The 22,962-nt window shown below is 44.8% G+C and overlaps 1 protein-coding gene across 3 annotated transcripts in view; it reads left to right on the top strand.

Moving 5' to 3' along the window:
* NAT10 (N-acetyltransferase 10) overlaps positions 1–22,148 on the top strand; it is a 34,290-nt gene extending 12,142 nt beyond the window's left edge. For all 3 annotated transcript variants that reach the window (XM_054027748.1, XM_054027746.1, XM_054027749.1), the window contains 20 exons: positions 679–772; positions 1,466–1,564; positions 2,299–2,435; positions 3,163–3,287; positions 3,682–3,832; positions 4,474–4,570; positions 6,164–6,280; positions 7,634–7,735; positions 7,847–7,921; positions 8,600–8,716; positions 8,921–9,054; positions 11,015–11,063; positions 12,595–12,688; positions 12,786–12,896; positions 14,297–14,469; positions 15,148–15,267; positions 16,386–16,484; positions 16,927–17,000; positions 20,328–20,411; positions 21,730–22,148. In XM_054027748.1, the coding sequence (XP_053883723.1) occupies positions 679–772; positions 1,466–1,564; positions 2,299–2,435; positions 3,163–3,287; positions 3,682–3,832; positions 4,474–4,570; positions 6,164–6,280; positions 7,634–7,735; positions 7,847–7,921; positions 8,600–8,716; positions 8,921–9,054; positions 11,015–11,063; positions 12,595–12,688; positions 12,786–12,896; positions 14,297–14,469; positions 15,148–15,267; positions 16,386–16,484; positions 16,927–17,000; positions 20,328–20,411; positions 21,730–21,823 (2,146 nt within the window). In that variant the 3' untranslated portion in view covers positions 21,824–22,148. The remainder of the gene's footprint in view (positions 1–678; positions 773–1,465; positions 1,565–2,298; positions 2,436–3,162; positions 3,288–3,681; positions 3,833–4,473; positions 4,571–6,163; positions 6,281–7,633; positions 7,736–7,846; positions 7,922–8,599; positions 8,717–8,920; positions 9,055–11,014; positions 11,064–12,594; positions 12,689–12,785; positions 12,897–14,296; positions 14,470–15,147; positions 15,268–16,385; positions 16,485–16,926; positions 17,001–20,327; positions 20,412–21,729) is intronic.
* The last annotated feature ends 814 nt before the right edge of the window (positions 22,149–22,962 follow it).

Below are 22,962 nucleotides of genomic sequence, written 5' to 3' on the forward strand. Positions count from 1 at the left end.
ATATCTGAGAATATTGATTTGCTTGTTTTAGAAATAAATGCACGTAATATATGTCTGAAATAGTAATTTTTAAGTAGTCATTCTCATCCTGATATAGTGATGGGGATATTACAATCAATTAAATAATTTGCTTTAGTCACTGATTTGGGTCCATTCATAAAAGGGTAGATAGTGTAATTCTTTTTAACAGTAAAAAGAACTTAAGGTTAGATGATGATTTATTATTGATCACGGACAAATTGCCGATAGGTACAAAATGAAGATGGCCATTGGACCATACAGCTTACAGTCAAAAAGATGAGGTGGAACAGAGAGTATGCACTGGCGACCCCACTGGGAAAACTAAATTTGAAAACACTTAGGATTCCTACTTGTGGGCATTTCAGGAGAAGTAAGTGTTGAATGCAGGAGTAGAGAAGTGTGTGCTGCTGAATACTTTGGCGTAGTGGTACACACAGAAGTATCCTATAGGTGTGGTAGGAAGAATGTTTCACTTTAATTGTTGCTTTCTATTACAGTTATAAATCTGCCTTCTATAAACTCTTTGTGGTTTAAGATGCTTCGTATATGTAAAATTTCAGTGTTTGTAATGTCATACGTGCTCCGTATAATATAAACTGAATCATTCACACTGCTTTGCATAAAAGGATTTAAAACCCTGTTTTGTTTCTTCAACAGTTACTCCAACATCTTTGTGACCTCTCCCAGTCCAGATAACCTTCACACACTATTTGAGTTTGTATTTAAAGGCTTTGATGCACTGCAGTACCAAGTAAGGAGAGCAGGCTTTTACAGTGGTTTCATAAAATTGTGTTTAGGTAGGGATTTAAAACTGCATTTCTCATTTTGGTTTTTATGTGCTTATTTTAAAAATGATACCCTTTTAGCTATAGGCTGTTTGCACCTAAAAGCCTTTAATGCTCTGCAGAAGTATATAGTGAATCAGAGTGCAGTGATATTTTACATTCAGTATTCGTAAATCAGAAATATTGTGAAACTAGATTTCTTTGCATAAGGAAACGGATATTGCTTTTAATACAAGATTTTCAGTTAGGGCCCTCAATTTAAAGTAAATGCTAGGAATACAAGTGAAATAGATTAAATAATTGACTGCTTCATTGCTAAGAAATTGAATTTATTCTTGGATCTGCTACTCCATGAACTTTGCAAGTATTGGAGAAACCAGCTCTCTGATGGATCTCATTGAATGGACGAAAGGGAACCAAAGTACTATTATATTTTTTATACTGTTTTCACTTTAGGAATACGGGTAGGTTTAACCAGGTTGAGGCTTTCTTTACAGAATTTCTGTGCAAATAAACTGACCCTCAGGAGTGCAAGTCAGAATCTGAATGGAAGATTTAATATTAAACTAGGAAAATGTGGTGAGAAATACTTTGTTTTTCTCACAACCTGCTGTTCTGTTAGGTCTTGCATCTTCCTTTTGTTTAATCTCTTCCTTCAGGAACATCTGGACTATGAGATTATTCAGTCTCTGAACCCTGAGTTTAATAAAGCAGTCGTCAGAGTGAATGTGTTCAAGGAGCACAGACAGACTATCCAGGTAATTAATCCGCATGTCACTTCTCCAGCCTCACTATTTCCCATTCATGGCCACTTGAAGTATAGCATATAGTTAAGTTTTTAAACTTAAGTGTGTACATTTTACATAATGTATAACGATGTTACACACCATTGTGTATTCAGACAGGTTAGAGGAGGCAAATTGCTTCCTGATCAATGGGTTCCACAAGGGAAGCTATTTATCTAGCTCTGTGGAGATCTTGTAAGTCAAGAATCTTCATTTGGATTTGCACGTGCTTGCCTTTTGGTATGTATTATAATAGTGTCCAGAAAAGTGTGGTGGAGGAGCACAAATTTATAGCAGACAACAAAAATGAAGGAGACCTAATCTGATACAAATAAAGTACTTTTGTTGCTCCATAGACATGACATAAAGCATATGACCTGCTATTCCTCCTCCCTGGATTGGCACTAAAGTTCACCCAACTAGTTTACCACAGTGCCTGCTCTCCATTTCTCTCTAATCAGAGACTGGCACCTTGGAAGGAAACGGTTTTTATAGGGCTGCAGCTTTGCCTCCTTTTGAAGTCTCCTCAACTCCTAGACAGTTGCTCTGGATAGGGATTACCTTAGTAAAATAGCAGATTTCAGAGTAGCAGCCATGTTAGTCTGTATCCGCAAAAAGAACAAGAGTACTTGTGGCACCTTAGAGACTAACAAATTTTATTTGAGCATAAGCTTTTATGGGCTAAAATGGTACTTCGCTCCTTGCAGTACATACATCCCGCCGATGCTGTGAAACTGGGCCAGGCAGAACTTGTGGTGATTGATGAAGCTGCTGCCATCCCCCTTCCTCTAGTGAAAAATCTACTGGGGCCTTACCTCGTCTTTATGGCTTCTACAATCAATGGGTAAGAGACTCACGCAGGCCTGCTTGTCTGGGAAGCAAACAGCAAGGGCAGTTTCTTGTAGGACCCTGCAGATTTACTGCTCTCATTCAGGTCAGCCCTTATGCTCTTTCTGCTAGTACTGACCCTTTTACATAACTGCTCTGTCCAATGGCTGAGAGCTGCCTTTGAATTGACTGTTGTCTTCATTCTCTTCTATGGGTCACTTTCTAGTCCAGCCTCATTAATTGCCTGAGCTTGGCATGAAGACATGCTCTGTTCTGTGCCTGTACAAGGAGCAAATGTTTAAGCACGATGCTGAAGTCTGTTAGGAGGAGTGAATGTGTAGGGTTTGTGGAGAGCAGCCACTTTCTGAATAAAAGGAGATGAAGAAAATTCCAGCATTGTGGCTACAGTCCAGTATAGGTTATTGTAACCTGCCTGTTTAAATTCCCCTTATGTTTCTACTGGTAATTCTCAGTCACTTCCTGTCACATCACTGTAGTGCCCTGAAAGAGTTGCTGTCTTCCACCCTGCAAACAGCTGCATTTCAGCGTCAGGTGAAGCAGTTTGTGTGGGAATAAAGTAAGCTTGTACCAACAGTGAGGCCACAAGGGACCTAGTAATGGCACATGGCACCAGAACACAGATAAAGCCTGCAGATAAAGTTGGATTTTAGATCCCCACACTACTTCTGCAGTTTTGTTTCAGCCTCATCTTACTTGCTTCTCTTTGATCTCTAATCCTGTAGTTATGAGGGCACTGGTCGGTCATTGTCCCTGAAGCTGATTCAGCAGCTCCGGCAGCAGAGTGCACAGGCGCAAGCCAGCATGACTGCAGAGAACAAATCTACAGCTACAGCTAAACTCGCCTCAGGTACCTCCCCATGCTGACATTTCTGAATAGGAGCATCTAACCCACAACATGACGGCTGTTGTCTTGCTGTAGAGAGTGGGGGTGGAGGAACACGCAGGAAGCTTTAAAGAAGCTTGACTTGTAACTTGCCTCTTGGCTTAATATTATGAATTTCTCACCTTCTGAAATGTAACCCACTTGTAGGGGCATGGACTCCACCTGAGCAATCGAACTACCTTGATTCTATGTGGAAATAGGCTTAAGTGTCCAATTTTGGATGGTTTGGTGGGGAAGTAGGTGGTTTGCTACTTTCAGTCGTTTGGACCGAAGTTATTGAAGGGCCTGATCCTGTTAGTGTCTTCAATATTTGTCACTTCAGACATGTTTGTTTTTTCTTTTGAATCTCTCCTTCCAGCTCGTACATTGCATGAAGTCTCCCTCCACGAGTCAATCCGATATGCCCCTGGAGACCCTGTTGAAAAATGGCTCAATGACCTGCTATGTTTGGATTGTCTCAACATCACCAGGATCATCTCTGGCTGCCCGCTGCCTGAAACCTGCGACCTGTATCCTGGCTGAAATTAATAAATGCTTTAAATAATTTACTTCCAGCTGTGGCAGGGTGCAGTGAGCTCTTCCAGAAGAGACTAACAGCGAGGCTACAGTCTAAGGCCCCAATTCTGCACTGGCCCATTGACCAGCCTGTTGATATCTGTAGGGCTCTGTGCAGATATAGGGTTCACTCAGGTGCTTCTCCTTGCAGGATCCAATCAAAGTGCACTCAGGCCAGTCTTCCGAGCTCGATCTCAGAGCATGGCCCTTTTTTTAAAGGGGTGGGCTGGCAGTGTCTTATTACCATTGATGAGCTTCAAAGAAGAGTGGTGAGTTCTAAGGAAGGTTTTGAGCGAGGGCCAGAGTCAAAATTGTGACTTTTTTTTTTTTTTTTTTTTCCCCTAATTGATATGCTTGAAAGGGCGTATGCAGATCAGGCGTGAAGACTGTCCAAAGCCCTGATGCTGAAGTCTTTTGACAGCAATAGCTTAAAGAATGAGGAATCGGTGTTCCCTGTCCGGCTGATGCAGGCGGAATATAAGGGCACTGAGCCAGCTCATACTGTGATACTACATGGAAAATCACCTCAGGCTGGGATAAATCAACAGGGGACGTGTCTTTTGGCTTTGGCTGTTTCCTTGATCACCATACTTAGATATTATGTGAACAGAGACACCCTCTTTTGTTATCACAAAGCGTCGGAAATTTTTCTTCAGAGGCTGATGGCTCTCTACGTGGCTTCACACTACAAGGTAGTACTACAGCCGTGTCAACTGGGATGTAATGGAGAAATCTCTGCCATTTTAAAGAGGTCAAATTGAGAAAGCTTAGTGGACTGATAACTCAGTAGCTTTTCTGTGCCTTAACAGATGAACTCCAGGCCCAACTTCTAGCTTTGTACATCACTGTCTTCCCAATTCCCTCCTCACCCAATAGGCCCTATCTCAAGATGGGTTAATACTGATTCCTGGCTGTGAAATCCAGGAGACCAAATCTTAGACATGCCTGTTGCACTAGCACAGAGCCTGATAGCTGAATTATATAGGGGAGAGAAGTGTAGGTGGTGAACAGTCTTCAGTAGCATTTATTGCATTAAATAAGAACTGGGTTTTTGAATGGCCTTAAATTTAATTTAAAAATACCGTATATACTCGTTCATAAGCTGAATTTTTTTAGTAAAAAAGGGAAGCACCAGAAAAGGGGGTCGGCTTATGAACGGGTCTAGAGAGGGAGAGATGGGACACAGCCCCTCCCCCAACAGAGGGAGCAAGGAGAGGCAGCAGAGCCAAAAGGGAAGAGGCGGGACCAGAGTGTCTCCGCTTCTGGCCATGCTGCTCTCCCCCCAGCCTCCAAAGCAGCTGCAACTCGGGGCTGGCAGGCTGCATCCATGCCACTTGGCCCCACCCCCCAGAGCAGGCTGTGGCCGCGCTGCCCGGCCCGCCGGAGCATACGGCCGCCTGGCCCAGCCTGCTGGAACATGCGGCCACACTGCCCGGTCTGGCCAGCCAGAGCAGGCTGCAGCCGCGCTGCCCAGCCTGCCGGAGCAGCTCCAGAGGCATCCTCCCCAGATAAGGTGGGGTGGGATGGGATGGGGAGAGTCTGGGGGTCCTGGGCAAGGGGTGGAGTCATGTGGGGGGTGGTCACAGGGGTTACTCCCCAGACTCCCAGCTTCTCCCCTCCCCCCCCCCCAAAAAAAAATTTCCCCACCAGTTGCTGTCCTGGCCCATCAGTGTAAGCCGCTGGCGTGCCAGGACACTTTGTTTACTTAGGTTTACCTCTGTGCCTGCGTACGCTTGAGGTAAACAAACCATCTCGGCCCATCAGCGGCTTATCCTGATGCCCCAGGAGCCAAAGTTTGCTGACCTCTGAATTATAGGGTCGGCTTATGAACGGGTTATCAAATTTTTCCATTTTTATTTATCCATCTTGTGTGTGTGTGGGGGGGGGTTGGCTTATAAACGATCCGGCTTATGATCGAGTATATACAGTAGTAATGTACCTGTAGATTGATATTATGGTTTTAAATCTCTGATAGATAATCCAATCCAAGTAATGTAGTCTAGGAGTGATAGCCTTGAATTGTTTTGAGAGTTTCTTCAGCTATCAGTATTATACCAAGGTTTTTGCTAGATCCAAATTCACAGGAGGGAGAGGCAGGATTCATAGTAGTGTTGAACTCTAAGCAATTACTATCTTTGTGGTAGAACTTTGAAACTCTTCCCTTGTAACTGCAGAGAGTCTTGAGGATTGTTGGTCTGCAGATACACAGCCACCCATCTCACTAACACTAACTAGTAAATGATAGAGAATTAGTGCTGTAACTTGTTTGTTTTGTGGCCCTCTAGAATTCTCCCAATGACCTCCAGATGCTTTCAGATGCTCCTGCCCATCATCTGTTCTGCCTTCTGCCACCAGTCCCACCTACCCAGAATTCCTTGCCAGAAGTACTTGCTGTTGTTCAGGTAAGAGACAGAAAGCGGAAGCATACAGTGCATACAGAACTGTTTAATAAGGATGCAGTGGCAGGATGTGTGACAGTGACTCATATCTGTAGAACTATATAGTAGTTTCAGTTTTGTGTGTATTATGGTAGTGCCCAGAAGCTTTAACCAGGGCCCTGTTATGCCAGCTGCTGTATAAATACACAAGGACATAGTTCCTTTCACCCAGCGCTTACAACCTAAGGAACGCATTTGTGCTGCCGAGAAACCGAAGTACTGGTCACAGCAACCTCTTCCCCTGGGGAGAGTTGATCGCAGTACTTCTCCAATGTTGCTTGCATTCCTGTTACTTCATAGCATTGTATATTGCTGCACAAATATGGACTCATTAGGAGATGACTGAATTGTGGTGCATTGATATTGAACCTTCTTGCATCTTATTTGCAATTCTTAACTAACATGAGCATTTCTACATAAGTATACAACTCTTCTACCTCCTTGACCCTTTAAGTACCAGTAATCAAGGTTATGATCACCAGGGCAATGCATGCTAGTAAATTCACAATCTATGGTAGGGAACAGGCCCATCCTAAGAGGAGAAATGAGGGAAAATTTAAGAGTGAAACTGGCTAGGCAGGTGGTGGGTAGTGATTAGCTGCTGCTGACTGGCTACAGATTGTGCCCATAGGTAGTCTTTGCTAAAGCATGTTGTAATTAAAATGGACAGAATTCAGTTTGTGTTTTTATAATTTTGGTGGCTATTATCAATGTTTATTTTTAAGCATTTTTTATTTTTTTCAATTTAAATTTTCACAGTTGTGTGAAATGGAGGTGTCAAAAAATTGGGGAGTCAGACAATAATTATTTAATAATAGTAGACGCTGAGCTTAAAAAATTTAAAGCTTTATAACTGTTAACCCAAACTGTCAACAACACAGACTGAAATATGCAAAGTAAATATCCTTATATCAAACTCTTATGTTCCCAAGCAGCATTTTTCTTTGCAAACTTCAGTTACTAGTGATGGAAATATTTTTTTGGCGGTTTGTGAAATCAATGTTTACAGATAAAAATCTAATCCTTCCAAGCCTACTTATAATCTTTGTTACGCTATCCTTCTCCCATCCCTGCTTGCTTATATCTTCTCTTTAGACTGAATGTTTTTAGGTCAGGGCCTGTCGCTGCTTGTACTATGTGTTTGTACAAACTCCAGCAGAAGGGGATCCTAGTATGCTACAGGTTCTCCCACAGTATAAATGGTAGGCTAGATGACTGACCAATTGTTTTCTATCTGTATGCTTCTGCAATGGGCAGCTGTAGTACGGGACTAAACATCTTTCTCTATTCATAACCTTTCCTTCTTTCTCTTGGCAGGTGTGTCTGGAGGGAGAGATCTCTCGCCAGACTATCATGAATAGCCTGTCTAGGGGGAGGAAGGCTTCAGGAGATCTTATTCCATGGACTGTCTCAGAGCAGGTAAGTCATTTGGCTGTTTGGTTATGTTCGAGTGAGGGGTGTTTAAGTGCTGATTTGATATTCTGAACACTCCAATTCTTTTCTTTAATCTGACTTGTATTTCGCACACAGTTCCAAGATCCAGACTTCGGGAGCCTCTCGGGTGGACGTGTTGTTCGCATTGCAGTCCACCCTGATTATCAAGGGGTAATGTATTCCAGCATTCTGTGATTATAGGTAGCTAGCAGTGGGCCCACCTCATCTGCTCTCACAAGATGACCAGAATGAGGCTTGACCACTATTTGGGAGGGAGACTTTCAATGAAAGCTCAGCTTCTGCAGCAAGTGTAGGGGAATTGTCCTCCTTAGGGGTAGTACCAAATCAATGCTCCCAGCATCTTGCTGGGCGGCGCTTTGCTGCTGGAGATGTGATATGAAGCATTAGAGCCTGTGAATTTCTTGTGAAACTAGGGGGGGTTAACCCTGGTGTCCTGGGGTCAATCTTTCTGCCTACTTATGGGTCCCATCTTCCAGACCGTAAATCAGTAAGTACCAGGACTTCGGTGGGTTACTAATCTGAGAGCTGTGGGATTGAGCCCTAAATTTCTGGTGGTAGCTTCAGTTGGACAATGCATCCTGCACTTCCCCTGCTATAAGCTGTTAAGTATGTAAGCGGCAGATGCGTTTTTTGTAGTGGCTGAATGATACTAGTATAGGTCATCTGTAAACTGCCTGTGCCCTCTTTAGGGTGAAAGATGTTTTATAAATGTGAAGCTTTTGTGGTGAATGTGATGAGATAATGAATCTTCTTTACAAAAACAAACACACAGTTTTAAGAACTTTTAATGTATTTTCATTTGTTTTAAATTCCCTTCCTCCTTCACAGATGGGTTATGGCAGCAGGGCTCTGACCTTATTGCAAATGTACTACGAAGGCAAATTCCCTTGCCTGGAAGAAAAAGTTACTCCGAAGCCAAAAGGAATTGCCACCGTAAGCAGTGAGGTATGAAGCTCTGTGCTCCTGGTTTTTCTTGCTGTTTTAGGCTATTCAGTTCATATTGGAATATATATGGTGGAACTCTCAGTAGCTGAGTCTCATATATCCTTCCATGTTCATAGCTTTTGAGAGATTTAATCTGCAGTCACTGTGAAGACTCTGTTATTCGCCTGCTAACTTGGCTGCACTTTTTCCCTCTCTTCTCTCCAGACTGTCAGTTTGTTAGAAGAGGCTGTGACACCTCGGAAGGACTTGCCTCCTTTACTTCTCAAACTGAGTGAGCGACAAGCGGAGAATCTAGATTATCTGGGTGTATCTTATGGCTTGACACCAAGGCTGCTCAAGTAAGAGTTTAACCATATTTGTCATCTATACCAGCGTTTCTCAAACTGTGGTCTGCAGACCCCCAGGGTTCTCCAGGGGGTCTGCGGGCCCCGCTGATCAACTCCTCCCCCTCCCTCCCAGCTCATCCTTCACGCCGGAGAACAGCTGTTCAGCGGTGAGCAGGAGGCATTGGGAGGGAGGGAGAGGAGCAGGAATGGGGTGTACTCGGGGGAGGGGGTGGAAAGGGGCATGGGTAAAGTAGGGGCAAGAAGAGGTGGGGTGGGGGTGTGGCCTTGGGGGAAAGAGTGGGTTGGGGGTGAGGCCTGGGGCTGAATAGGGTTATTGGGGGTCCATGAAAAATTTTAAATCAAAATGTGGGTCCTGGGGTTGCTAAAGTTTGAGAACCACTGATCTATACTAAATGCAGTTGGGGGGAGCCCCTACAGATGAATGTATCATAGCACTTGGGTCCTGATATCTGTACAGGTTTCCCTTGCTCGTAATTCTGTTTCAAAACTGGCACAGCTCCATGCCCCCTTGTGGTGGGATCTGTACTTACAGTTCAGGATGGCTGGATGCTGGATACTTCGGGAGCCCTTCAGGATAATGCAGAGCTCTCCCTCCTTTGCTAGCTCAGGAGCAAAGTCCCCATTTACCACCTCAAGCTCTGGTTCTTGTATGGCCAGACTGCCACAGTTCCACTGCAAAGCAGATCTGTGGTGCTGCGCACGCCCAAGGATACTGTTGTATTATATTGATGAAATAAGTGGGTCCAGGAAGTTAAAGGTGTTAATATGACACTGGCAAAGTGCAATATTAAACCGCTCTTTGTAGTTTGGGGTTCTGAGGATAGTCTCTCCATCCTGCTTAATTCCATGGAGCAAATACTATGAAATTCATGCCAAAATCTGGAAGTTTATTGATTGACTATATAGAAGAATCCAAAATATAAAGTATATAAAATTGTTTGTGCATTATCATTCAATCTTAGTCAAAACTTAGCAAAATGCCGTTTTCAGAGAGGATGTCAAACAGCCCTTCTAATGGGGAAAAATCTCCTCTTTTTAACTCAGCTGTTGGTGCTTGTCATTATTCCTGCTTTTGACAAAACAGATACGAGAAGAAAGAAATAGGATAGTGAAAGGTGGGAAAAGTACAGCTTCCTGCTAAAATTCACAAGATCCAGTGCAGCTGATGAGTCATAGATGTGTGCTCTGGGTAGGCGGGTTGGCCAGGACAGGTGCAGCTCTGGACCCTGACTTGCTTCCTTCATCTGGAATGCTGTCTGGTCCCAGCAAGTTCCTTTTTCACTGATCCTTCTCAGGCTAGGCAGGGCTATCACAGGATCAGGTCAGGAGCCAAGTGTGTAGGGGGAAAGGATAGGAAGAAGATAGTAGTTTGGGGTTGGTAGGAAGAGAATGACAAGACAGAACAGGATCTTGCATGTATCAGTCTGGGATACTCTTGGCTCCAGCAGTGATGATCTGGTGCCCTCACTAATGTGTTGAGGTCTGGAAATCTCTGAGGATTCTCGAGGTTCACAGATGAAGGGAAGAGTCTCTGGTGGGAAGAGTCTCCCAGGAATCCATGTTTTTGTTCACTGAAATCTGTTGGGTTTTTTTGTTTCTTTGTTGTTTTTAAGTCCCAAAATTTGGTGGACAGGCTGTCCCCTTATTATTGTCAACCAATTAACCCTTATTTCTGATACATGAATCTTGTCCACTTTCTGATGTCATAATCTAATATCCTAATCTTTTTGTTCATAAGTTATTATCTAAGTCTGGTCTATATCAGTAGCCCCTTTTCACGCCCTTTTGATTAACATTATTTGTTATAAGTTTACTGTGATGCCATATGAACTTTGCTCCACAATCAGGATAGGTCTGCTGTCACTACTACTACTGTAGTGTTAACATCTCAATAATTTCCAGTGTGTATTTTTTTTTCTCTCTTCCGCGCCCCCTCTCTACCTCACCTCAGATTTTGGAAACGTGCTGGATTTGTACCAGTTTACCTAAGGCAGACTCCAGTAAGTATCATACTGTTTCAAGTATCAGAGGGGTAGCTGCGTTAGTCTGAATCTGTAAAAAGCAACAGAGGGTCCTGTGGCACCTTTAAGACTAACAGAAGTATTGGGAGCATAAGCTTTCGTGGGTAAGAACCTCACTTCATCTTGCATCTGAAGAAGTGAGGTTCTTACCCACGAAAGCTTATGCTCCCAATACTTCTGTTAGTCGTAAAGGTGCCACAGGACCCTCTGTTGCTTTATACTGTTTCAAGAACCTGATCCAGCTCCCACTGACGTTAGTGAAAGCCTTTCCACATACTCTGATAGGATTTGGGTTGTGGGATTTTTCAGAAGCACCTCAGCAGATCATTGGGAGTTAGGCACCTAGGTGCTTTTGAAAATCTTATTATAAGTGTCAATTTCACTGGGATTGTATGGTCATTTTTATCTTGTGGGTTTATGGGTTCACTAATAACTGGGCTAACATATTTTAGGGTTTGGAAGAGGAGTAGTGACCATCTGTAATATCTTTTAGCTGTTTACTCTGCTTAAACACTCAAGGCTAATGCCCATGTATGTAACTCAGGCAAGTGTGTGCAGATAGCTAGGTAGATGGCTGGCTGGTTATTTGCCCATGCATTTGCCACACTTGTGATGCAGCTGCAGTAGTTTTGAATGAAAATGATGTGCACACGCTTCTGTGTACATAATTCACACAATCTGGACCTTAAAAGAAGTTTTTAGAATGAAGTCAAACCCCATCACCATCTTACAATTCTGCTACTCTCATATCAAAATCTCCTCTCATGAGCCAGTTAGATGGAGTTTATCAAATCCCCAAGGCTGGTGAGATGTAAATTCCATAATGATGGTCAGCAGGGGCGGCTCTAGTTTTTTTGCTGCCCCAAGCAGAACCGGGGGACCGCCCCGGCAGGGGGCTGAGGAGCCGGGGTAGAGTAGCGCTAGAGGGAGCGGAGCGGAGCCCCGGAGAGTGGGACTCAGGCCCCGCACGGCAGCGCCCCGCCCTCTATGGCCCTGTTGCTGCTTCTGGCCGTCCTGCCACAGTCCCTGGGTGGCTCGGGTCGCTTCGCCCAGCCCCTGCTGTGGCCCTGGGGGGGGGGGGCAGCCGCCCTGCGGCATCTGCAGGAGGCTCTGTGTGCCCCAAGGGGCGGCACCCAGCCAGTGTGTCCCCCGCTAGGAGCCTGCCCGGCCCAGCCACAAGGTGCGGGCACTGCTCCCCTGCAGTGCGAACCGCAGCGGCCCCATGGCGACGTGCTGCTGCTGCCAGGGCTGGCTCTAGGCTTCTGCTTGCCCAAAGCAAAAAAAGAGATGGCCAGAATGCCGCCCTTGGAAATGTGCCGCCCCAAGCACGTGCTTGGTTTGCTGGTGCCTGGAGCCGGCCCTGATGGTCAGTGACTTTTAATACAACCCGTGTCCATGCAAGAAATTGGGTAAGAGGGACCCCAGTGTTTTAATTCTATTACAACACCTGTCTTTGCTTTTGTCACTTCAGTACATAATGCAAAGGGTGGGAATCTGTCTTCCTTCCTAGAATGACCTGACTGGTGAGCACTCCTGTATCATGCTGAAGATGCTAAATGAAGAAGAGAGTGAACAGGAGCACTGGCTCGCTGCCTTCTGGAAAGGTAACAGCTGGTTGTCTGTCCTAGTGTGAGAGGAAGCCTCTGTGTATCCTTTGCACAACCGTGCTGGTAACCATTATCTTTTCTTCTTGTCCTGAAGATTTCAGGAGGCGGTTCCTGTCTCTGCTGTCGTATCAGTTCAGCACTTTCCCCCCTTCATTAGCACTGAACATTCTACAGAACAAGAATATCAAGCAGGAGTTGCAACCACGTGAGTCTCTAGGCTTCTAAAATCCCTTCAGTGGCTTAAGATCTTAACATGGTTTATCAAAAAGGTTCTTAAATGATACCTGTGAATGTTCTACAGCCTTTAGTAGAATGCTATAACTCCCTGTTGGTCAGTTCTGTTTGCTCCCTTCAGCTTAAAAATATGCTTATTGCTGAGTGAAAACTTCCAGTACTGTCTCCCTGATAGCTGAGATCAGAGAGCTCTACTTGCTCAAAGTTTTGCAAATGCTCTGAAACTAGAGGGCTCTTTAATTTAGCAGACAAATACATAGCAAGATCCAATGACTGGAATTTAAAACTGGGTAAAGTCAAACTGTGGACTTAAGGTACACACTTTTCACAGTGAGAGCAACTAACCACTGAAACAGTTTATCTTTAGGCTGTGGTGGAGATCTCATCACTTGAAGTCTTTAAATCTGAATTGGACGTCTTTCGAAGAGACTTTCTAATTCAACCACAAGTTATTGATGTAGGAATTGTGGCCTGTGTAATATGGGAGGGTCAGACTAGATCAGGGGTCGGCAACCTTTCAGAAGTGGTGAACCTTTCAGAACCTTCTCTCTAATTTAAGGTTTCGCGTGCCAGTAATACATTTTAATGTTTTTAGAAGGTCTCTTTCTATTCGTCTATGATATATAACTAAACTATTGTTGTATGTAAAGTAAATGAGGTTTTTAAAATATTTAAGAAGCTTCATTTAAAATTAAATTAAAATGCAGAGCCCCTTGGGCCAGGACCAGGGCCCAGGCAGTGTGAGTGCCACTGAAAATCGGCTCGCGTGCCGCCTTCGGCACCCGTGCCATAGGTTGCCTACCCCTGGACTAGATGATCACAATGGTCCCTTCTGACTTAAAAAATCTATGAAAGCAAACTGGTTTCTTGAACGTAACAAGCTCAAGATCGCTCAAGGGAGCACAGGAGTTAGTCTGATTCGGTGTTTTGTTTTTATTTAATATTTGTTTTTATTTAATGAAAGCTGCTTAACCCCTGTGCCAGAGGACAGCCACAGTGTGGGCAGAGTCAGTGCAAGCTTCCTGAGCTATGTGCCTCAGCCCTTGTAGAGTAAGAGGAGGAGCCCAGTCTCCATGGGCCACTGTTTGCCTAGTAGTAAGAATCATGACGGTAGTTGTGAGGTGTCTGTCCCCTACACAGATTTTTATTTAATCTTAAAATTTATTCGGAGAGTTTGCATGACTAAACCAGTTGAGGATTCCGTTATATTCATTATTGTTTGGTTCCTATATATACATTTCAAAGCAAATATGTGGGTTGTGTTTGTGGCTGTTAGCATACAGGGAATTGATATTCAAAGTGAGCTTGATTATCCAGATCCTGAAGAAACATGAAGTGCAATTCTAATACTGCTGTTTTTGATTTGCTCAGCGATCAGCCGTCCTGAATTGGAAGCTGTGTTCATCCCCTATGACCTGAAGCGGTTAGAGATGTACTCTCGAAACATGGTGGACTATCACCTGATTATGGACACAATTCCCGCTGTCTCCAGGATGTATTTTCTCAGCCAGCTAGGAGACACATCCCTCTCTGCCGCGCAGTCTGTATGTACCATTTGCATTCGTTACCACCTCCTTCCTTCCCTTTTTGAGACCATGTCGCGTCAATATTTCTGGAGCGAGTAACTCGCTCCTATGTAACTCTATCCCTGCCTACATCTTGGCTCTTATTTCGTGCTGTTGTTTAGTCTAACTTCTCCCTTTGGGAGTAACAGAGTCTCACCTTCTGTCAGCCTTTGTATCACCTCCCGTACTCAGAACACACTCCCACTTCACATGCCACACTCCTGTTCCTCGCCTCTTTCACATCTCCAAACCCCCCTGTTTCAGCTGACTGCCTCTTCTGCATTCCTCGCTGCGCTGTCTCCTGCCTGTACTGGTCTCCCGTGTTCTGTATTTGCCTTGACTCTGATTGTAGGGACCCTGTTCTCTTACACATGCTGCACAGCACTACGTACGCTTAAAGTGCTGTGTAAATACTAGCTAAAAGCCCCAAGCCAGAGCAGGAGGTACTGCTGGACTAAACATGTATGTAGTGATGCCCATCAAGAGTGGAGCAATTTGGGGGAGTTCCAATACTTCATACAAAACTCTGAACCCCTCACCTGTTGTGCTTTGTATTATTTTGCTGGGCCAATAACTTCGATGGTAAAATCCAGGGAGGTGGGGAAGAACCTAACTTTTTTGTGGGTTTAAAAAAAAATTAAAAATCTTATCCTCCAGGCCCTTCTTCTGGGGATTGGTCTGCAACACAAATCTGTGGATGTGCTGGAAAAAGAGATAGAACTGCCCAGCAGTCAGCTGATGGGCCTCTTCAATAGGATCATCCGCAAAGTCGTCCAGGTAATTGCATCCTGGTCAAGCTTTGCTCTCTCAAGTTGGGCCCAACGCGGTCCCAGGCTTGAGCCTTGTAGTGTGAGAAATCTGGATCCGAATCCTGTATCCTCAGCCTGTCTCTAAGAAATCATTAGAGGCTCATTGTAAAGAAATGTCTTCTACCTGGTGGCAAACGTAGGTGGCTGTGATGGTGATTTCTGTTGTACGCTCCCCTTTACACTATGTATATTTGTGTTTATTTTCAAATGGTGAAAGGTGATGAACTGAAGGCAGGAGGCTTTAGGATCTAATGTCCAGTAAGCAAGGTGGTGAGGAAGCTGATACAAAGTCCATGCTCAATGTCTCAATCTGCCTTAGAATGGTCATCTCTAGGGTCACTGTAGGACAGAGCTGAAGCCTGTAGATATCCAGGAAAGGTTCTAGGTCAGGTCTCCAGTCTCCTTGATCTCCCTGATGAGGCTTACAGCAAGGGTGTCCGCTGTGGCGGTGGATGGCTGTCCATGAGGAATTTGACTTGGGCCACCAACTCCTTTCACTTAAATCATTATCAGATGGGTAATACTTTCCTCCAGTAATAACATGGGCACGATTCAAACTGGTGCCATAGGAATATAAGGTTCCTCATCCATTTTCCAGTCCCCTGAGCAAGTTAATGCAACGACTTAATAGGCAGAGCTTCTGCATCCTAAAATGCAAGTCAGTCGCTTTACAGATGGCTTGCTCATCATAGAATTCTTTTAGTTGACATGAAGGAATGACTAAAGAGAGTAAATCTGCAGTACTTTCCTCCACACATTAGTGGGTCAGTTGGGATTGCCTAAGTGAGGTGTATTGTAAACCACCAGCTCTCACATTCGTGCAATTGACATTGGATGACTGACTTTATTTTTTTATTAAGCTGTCTTTGCTTCTGCTTTCAAGAAGTGACCATTGAGTCATTTTTTCACACCAAGTGGCACTTAAACCCCTCTGCCCCCCCAAAAAACAAACCCCAATTCCTTGTTCATATTTCAAAGACTACAGAAGTTCCATAGTGGGAAGCCAAACTATTCTTAATTCCTTTTTAAAGCACCTCTGTGGGAAAACACCAGTAACCCCATCACATTAATTCCTTCCTTCCCCAGTTGTTCAGCAGGATCCAGGAGAAGGCTGTGGAGGAGCAGATGGCAGTTACAAAGGAAGTTGTAATGGAGCCAACCCTGAAATCTTTAAATGAGGACTTGGTAATAATAATCTTGCTACTAAAACTTGCACGTCAGATCACTGAGGGTTTTCTCTAACTTAGGAGTCTCGTAAGGTGGATTTCTTCCAGTATAAGGAGTGCATGACATACATGTCCTGTTATGGTAGTTATGGAACTTTGCAAGCTTTAACTGTGCCTTTAAAGCTTCATCATTTTTGTGCTTATGTTTCTCCTTATACTGTGGTGCACCTCCCAGCCTTACCTTTGCATTTATGTTCTGTTAACATAAAATAATTAAAAAGGGAAGAGTTGTTGGGGAAACACCCAGTTCAGAGCTTGGGGCTTTTTGTTTGTTGGGCGTACTGCCTTTTGGATGGGAGGGGAGTCAAGAGTTGTAATTTCTGACCTAGGAGACTACCTTGTAATACACGGGTTACTGACGTACATAAAACTTGGTGTCTCTCTGGGATGTTTCAATGCAGGAAGAAGCAGCAAAGGAATTCCAGGAAAAACACAAGCAAGAAATGGGGAAGCTGAAAGACATGGACTTTTCACAGTAAGAATTTATCCACATAAGTCTCACCACAAATATTCCTAGGCATCTAGTTTGAATACCCAGGCTCCAGGAGCAGTACACCTTCGCATGTTGGGGGTAGGGCAGGAATATCTCAAAGACCGTGTGCTCACTTTCAAAGCAGACATCTGTGTCATATTGTCAGCCAGTAAATTGGAGCTTTGTGTTAGATCAGAAATTTGAAGTCATGGTGTTTGTCAAGACACGTAGGCTGAACTTCTTATTCTGCAATATCTAATAAATGCTGTTTTGTCATGTTTTTGGCACCTGGTGATTATAGATTTGTGAGACTTCTGTTAATCACAGGTAATTAATGGTCGCTGTTGATAAATGCCTCTTGCTCTCAAGCTAACTTTCATTTTTTAAAATTAGTTTTTTGGTAATAGAAATCAGTGTTCATTGGCACTGGCCATCCATCTGTACTCCGTTCAACACATGAGCTAAGATTTGTGCCTGAGCAGCATAGTGTGGACAGGAACTTTCTAGTTCCCATCCTCAGCCTCATCGCTGAGTTCTCTTATTTAGTTACCTGTGACTTTTCCTACCAGCATTATTGAGCCACGTGCCCCAGTGGTAAAAGCAAATGACTGGGAGCCAGGGTTGACTGATCACATGGTGTGCGTGTGGGCTAGCGGTTTTGGCTTCCTTTACGTCTGCCTACCCAACTGTGCAACTGGATGGCCACTAGAGCAGCAGTTCTCAATCAGGGGTCCGCGAGCCCCTTCAGGGGGGCCATAGGCCCTGTGGCTGAAGCCCCAGTGCCCCCTGTGGGGCTGAAGCCGGGAGTGGCACAGGGCTGAAGCTGGGAGCCCTAGTGAACCAATCTTCCTCTCTCCCCGGCGCCCTCCTCCCCCGATCTGAAGGGCGTGGGGATGAAGCTGGGAGCCCCAGCACTTCCCGCTGGCAGAAGCTCTGAGCCCATGGGCACAGTTGGGTGGCCACAAGGGTTTTCCCCCCTCAAATTGCAGTGCCTTACACAGAGTGGGGTAGTCCTGGGGGCAGCTTCCTCTCCCCCGAGCCCTGCCCTCTGGCCAGGTTATAGATCAGAAGCCAGAGCCAGGCAGTGCAGGATAGCAGCTCCCCTGGCTGGTGTGCCATGGAGCAGGCAACCATGGTATTCCCCCCATCTGCTGCTGGTGCCCAGGGTTGCGGCTGCTCCTCAGCTTCCAGCCCCCTTTGACTTCTCGGGCAGCTGGTAAGAGCTGCCCAGACAGGGGGTCCTGACTCCAGGGCCAACAGAGCCCTCAGGGAGCAACCTCCGCAGGGGGAGCCCTCCCGGTTCACAGCGAGGGATGTTGTCACTCCCGGGGGCCCACCCAGGTAAGCACCACCCAGAGCCCACCTCACCCCATCCTGTGCCTCAACCCCCTTCCACACCCAAACTCTGCTGCTGGGGGAGAGAGGGGGGCACCATGGCCCAAGACTGCCCCAGCAGCAGCCGGAGTACCTGGTGCAGGGGCTGCTTGAACTGCCCCTGGGACAGGCGCACTAGCCGCTGTAGAAGTCATGGAGGTCACGGAATCCGTGACAAACTCGCAGTCTTAATCATTAGCTTCCCACAAATCATGGAGATGGTCCCACTGTCTTTTACACCAGCTTAGGACTCCTGACTTATACTTGTCCTTCTCCACTATCCTTGGCTTCAGTGAAAGCACTAGTAGAGAAGTATCCTTGTCAGCACTGACTTAATCATTCCTTTTTTACCTTTTTTTCCATTTATTAACTGGCAGATTAAACCTAATGTTGCCTGAAATGTCTTTGCACAGCTGCTTGTTAATTATTGTGGAGATAGTCAACTTAAAGGCTACTGAGCTGCTGAAGCTGAGAGTCTCACAGAACTCCAGCAAACGTTTCTTCCTTCTGAGCTAATAAGAACCAGTCCTTCCCTTTATCCTGCAAAAAACTGTTTATTTGTTCAAAAAATATTGTTGTAGCAGTGTCTTCTATTGTGGCCCTAAATCAACCAAGCAAACACTAACAAAGTTGAGAAGAGGAATAAAAGCTTCTTAAAATCTCTCATGTTGTCTGTCTGTCTGTGACAGACGTGGATGTACATGATTATTTCAAACTACTTTCATTTCTCCTCTTAGCCCAGTGTGGTTTGCTGCTTTTCCTTTAAATTATTTCCCCCAGACCTCAACCTGGAAAAATCACCCTTATTTGATTTTTTTGAAGCCAGATTACGGAGAAGTACAGTAGTAGAGCTGAGAGAGCTGGAAAGGCTTTATCCAGCATTAATATAAGGTTGAACAGAGGCTAACTTCTGTATTGAGACCCCAGAGGCTTGAGGTAGGAGGGAATGAGCACGCCAGTTCTGTTGTGTGGTCCCTTAGTTAAAGCTGCATGCTGTGTCTCAAACACTTGGATACCATAGGGAGGGGCACAGGACAAGAGCATAAATGGACCAGAATTTGTCTTTCTGGCCTTCCTGCTCAAAGGAAACGTTCAAGTTATAATATCCTGGGCCCCTTTCGTTTTGGTCCCCCTGTGCTAGTGCTCAGTCTTACTCCTAGTCATTAACAGTGGAATGGCTACAACACCCCAGACCATCTCTACAATGGAGCCTCTCCTGTGTGTGCCATTGATCCAGGAGTTCTCTTAGTTAACTAACTTCCCCTGGTGAATACTTGCTGTATGCATCCTTGGTCTTCATCTTTCGTGCAGCACTAACTTCTGCTTCTTTACATTAAAAACAAACTCCCACAATCCTGTAAATGGAAACTATACGTTGGACGGATGTCTTCAATGGTGTATGTAGGTCTGTTGACAGCTGCCAAATTAATAAAAGCCATGGAGACTGAAGACCTCTCTCCTTGGAAGAGTTTACTACTTGGGCAGGTGCAATGCATGTCTCCTATATGCAAAGGAAAACCACTGTGGCCTTGGCCCTCCACTGGAAGGCGGGGTGTAAGCGTGTGTGTCTGCTGCCGTTCAGTTCTCTGCCTCTGTGATGGGGCTGCCATAAAAGAGCAATTTGGTAACATTCATAATATGGGCAGCTGAAGGAACACCACTTGCTTCACATCTGTTACTGAACAGCTTTTGGATGATAAGTTCTTGGTCAGCACTGACCTAGTTTGGATTTAGACCAGTGATGTAGTCATGAATCGCTGTGTACTGCATTACAGATCCCCCTGAGCCATCTGGTTCTGCTTTGAACCAGCTCTTTATTTCTGAAAGTTTCTCTTCTGTGTGGATGCTGACACAAGCACTGGCTGGGTAGCAGTTTGTGGACAGAATTAACCTTAATTGTTCTCCTTTAAACAGACTTGATTTTGTTTTGTTTTCTCCTCTCCACCTCTCACTTAGATATATAATCCGGGGTGGTGATGAAGAATGGAACGAAGTGCTGACCAAAGCAGGACAGAACGCTTCGATTGTCAGCCTGAAAAGGTTGGGAAAGTGTTGTGGTGTTTGTTTGTTTGTTTGTTTGTTTTGGTTTGGTTTGGTTTGGTTTTTTTAAATCCATGCACCTCTCTTCAGTGGATCTGTCCTTCCCAGTTTGCTTTATCTTAATGCTTAAACGTAGAGTGAAGATGAGGAGTTAAGGGCACAGGAATTGTATATCTTGCTGCTCTACGTATACGCCTAACAGGATCAGAGAGGGTAAATAGCAAGTAGGCTGGGTTTTCCCTTGAGTAGAGAAGATTGTAGTGTGGCTCTGAAAAACAGTCCTCCCTTTCTATAACTTGATCCCATCTTGGCTTTTATTTAGCCAGTATGGTACATCTCTCAATCCTAACTAGCCCCACTTTTTCACCCTGGCCATGCACCTAATTTGTCCTGATTCTCTTTGGTGGGGGTAATTCTTTTAAGAGTTACTCCTGTTCCATTTCATTTTCCTCTGCACTGGCAGCAGCTGACACCAGTGGAAGCTTGTAGAAATTCATCCTCTTAATTTAGGGCCTAATCCTCTGAGATGCTGAGTGCCCTCATCTTCCTGTGACTTCCTTAGGGGCAGATGGTTCAGCAGCTCATAGGGTCAGGTTCTTAGTTGAAAATGTTAATCTCCCTAACATGGTTTTCATCCATCTTCCTTCTTTCAGCTCCTACACAGGTCAGCATGGGATCTTTCCTGATCTGTGCCCCTGAGGATTTATGGGATGGCACTGTCATACATGTTGTTTTTCTTGAGGCCTAAGGACAGGAATAAATATGTTGGCCATCATGCATCTTTATTTTGCTTTGTATGCACACGCGTTGCTTCTGTGAATCCTGGAAGCAGTAAATGAGCCCCTACACATCTTAAAAAAACATACAAGGACCTTTAAAATGTAATTGAAATCGGAGATTCCACAGATTTGTTACATTTGATCCATCCACCCCCAGCCTAAGCCCAGTGCAGGACTGTTATTTGTATGCCTATGTTTTCAAGTATCTAATAATTTTAGGGTGCCCCAGTTTCTGTGCCGAACATGAGATGCCTTCAAGAGGCTTGATTGTAAGAAGGTTCTGAGCACCAATCCTCTGAAAATCAGGCTACTTTAAGGTGGTTCAAGTTGGGCACCCAAAATCACAAGACACCAGAAAATCTAGGCCATATTCCTTAGTGCTCTCACTAGTCCTGCTTTAAATGAGCCAAGAAATGGGATCAATTCTTTCCCCCCCACACCCTCTCCTTTGGGGACCTGGTAGCCAAGGTTTCTGTGGAGGCCTGTTCCCCTGTTGAATGGAAATTCTCTTTAACAAATGTTTTGTTCCTGTTTCTCAGTGAAAAGAAGAGAAAACTAGACATGGAAAAAGGACCAAAACAACAAAAGAAATTTAAGAAGAACAAAGATCCGAAGCAGAAGTGGAAGAAATGACTTAAAAAATTATAATGGACTTGAATAACCAGGAGCAAGCTCCTGTCTAGGGACCCCCATCCCCTTTTTTAAAGCAAGGACTTCTCTTGAAGAAGCAGTGTCTGGAGGGGAAGGGCTTAGAGGGCCTTTTAAAGACTATATTAAGGAAAATGCAGTGACATCATCAAGAGATGCTGCCCATGGGGATTTTTATACTGTGTCCCTGGAAAGCCTTGTTTGAGGAGGCACTACACAACAAACTAGACTATTACAAGGGTGCCTGAATGGCTAGGAAATGTCAATTCCCAGGGCTAATCAATCTATAAACAACTTTCCCTCGTCTTAATGGTTGGTATTTTAATTTTTTTTTATTATTATTATTTTGGGAGGCCTTTTGGAGCACTTGCTTTTATTGTGCCTTACTATGTGGTGTGTCAGCTAGCATTTTAATACACCCTTCTCTGCATCGGCTTTCCGTTATGAATGACATCAGTTTAAAGCAGCATCATTTCTGCTTTCAAATTGAGCCATGAGCTCCATTCTCTGTGTGGGGCTCTGCTATTCACTGAGCACCAGCGGCGTGTTCAGTGCCATGTAAAAGTGGCCACAGTCAGGGATGGTTACTGCAATGCAATGCTAAGGAGCTTGCAGTGTATGTTTATATATATTTCTGTTTGGAAAGCAAAGCCTACAGCTCCTGCTTTTAGTTCTCCAGAGAAAGCCCCTAATAAGGATGCCTCTGTCTCATTCTTAGTGGCTTATAGGCCCCTTATCTCTCAGGTGGCTCAGGGGTTTGCCTGATGATATGCCTGGTAGATGGTCCTAATATTTCCTTACTCCCTAAGCTTGCTTGACAAATAGAGAAGGCCCTGCTGGCTCCATGTTGCCTGGTATACTTTCAGCTATCGCTGTCTGCTTGGCTTCTTGTAGTCTGGAAATTGTGCAGAGGTTACCATAAAATCAGCATAGGCTCCAATGCCAGGAAACCAGCCTCCTCGCCTACGCTGGCTTCTCCTCAAGCGGCAGGGGCTGTCCAAGCAACTCAACAGGCCGCTCATGATGCAGGAGGTCTCTGCTTACCTGTGGTTCCTTTTTACGTTTGGGACCAGGTCTGTGTTGCCCAGGCTCATGTCGCCTTCTGCTGGGGGGGTTTCTGTGGT

The sequence above is a fragment of the Malaclemys terrapin genome, chromosome 4 (assembly GCF_027887155.1).
Source record: "Malaclemys terrapin pileata isolate rMalTer1 chromosome 4, rMalTer1.hap1, whole genome shotgun sequence".
Lineage (NCBI taxonomy): Eukaryota > Metazoa > Chordata > Testudines > Emydidae > Malaclemys > Malaclemys terrapin.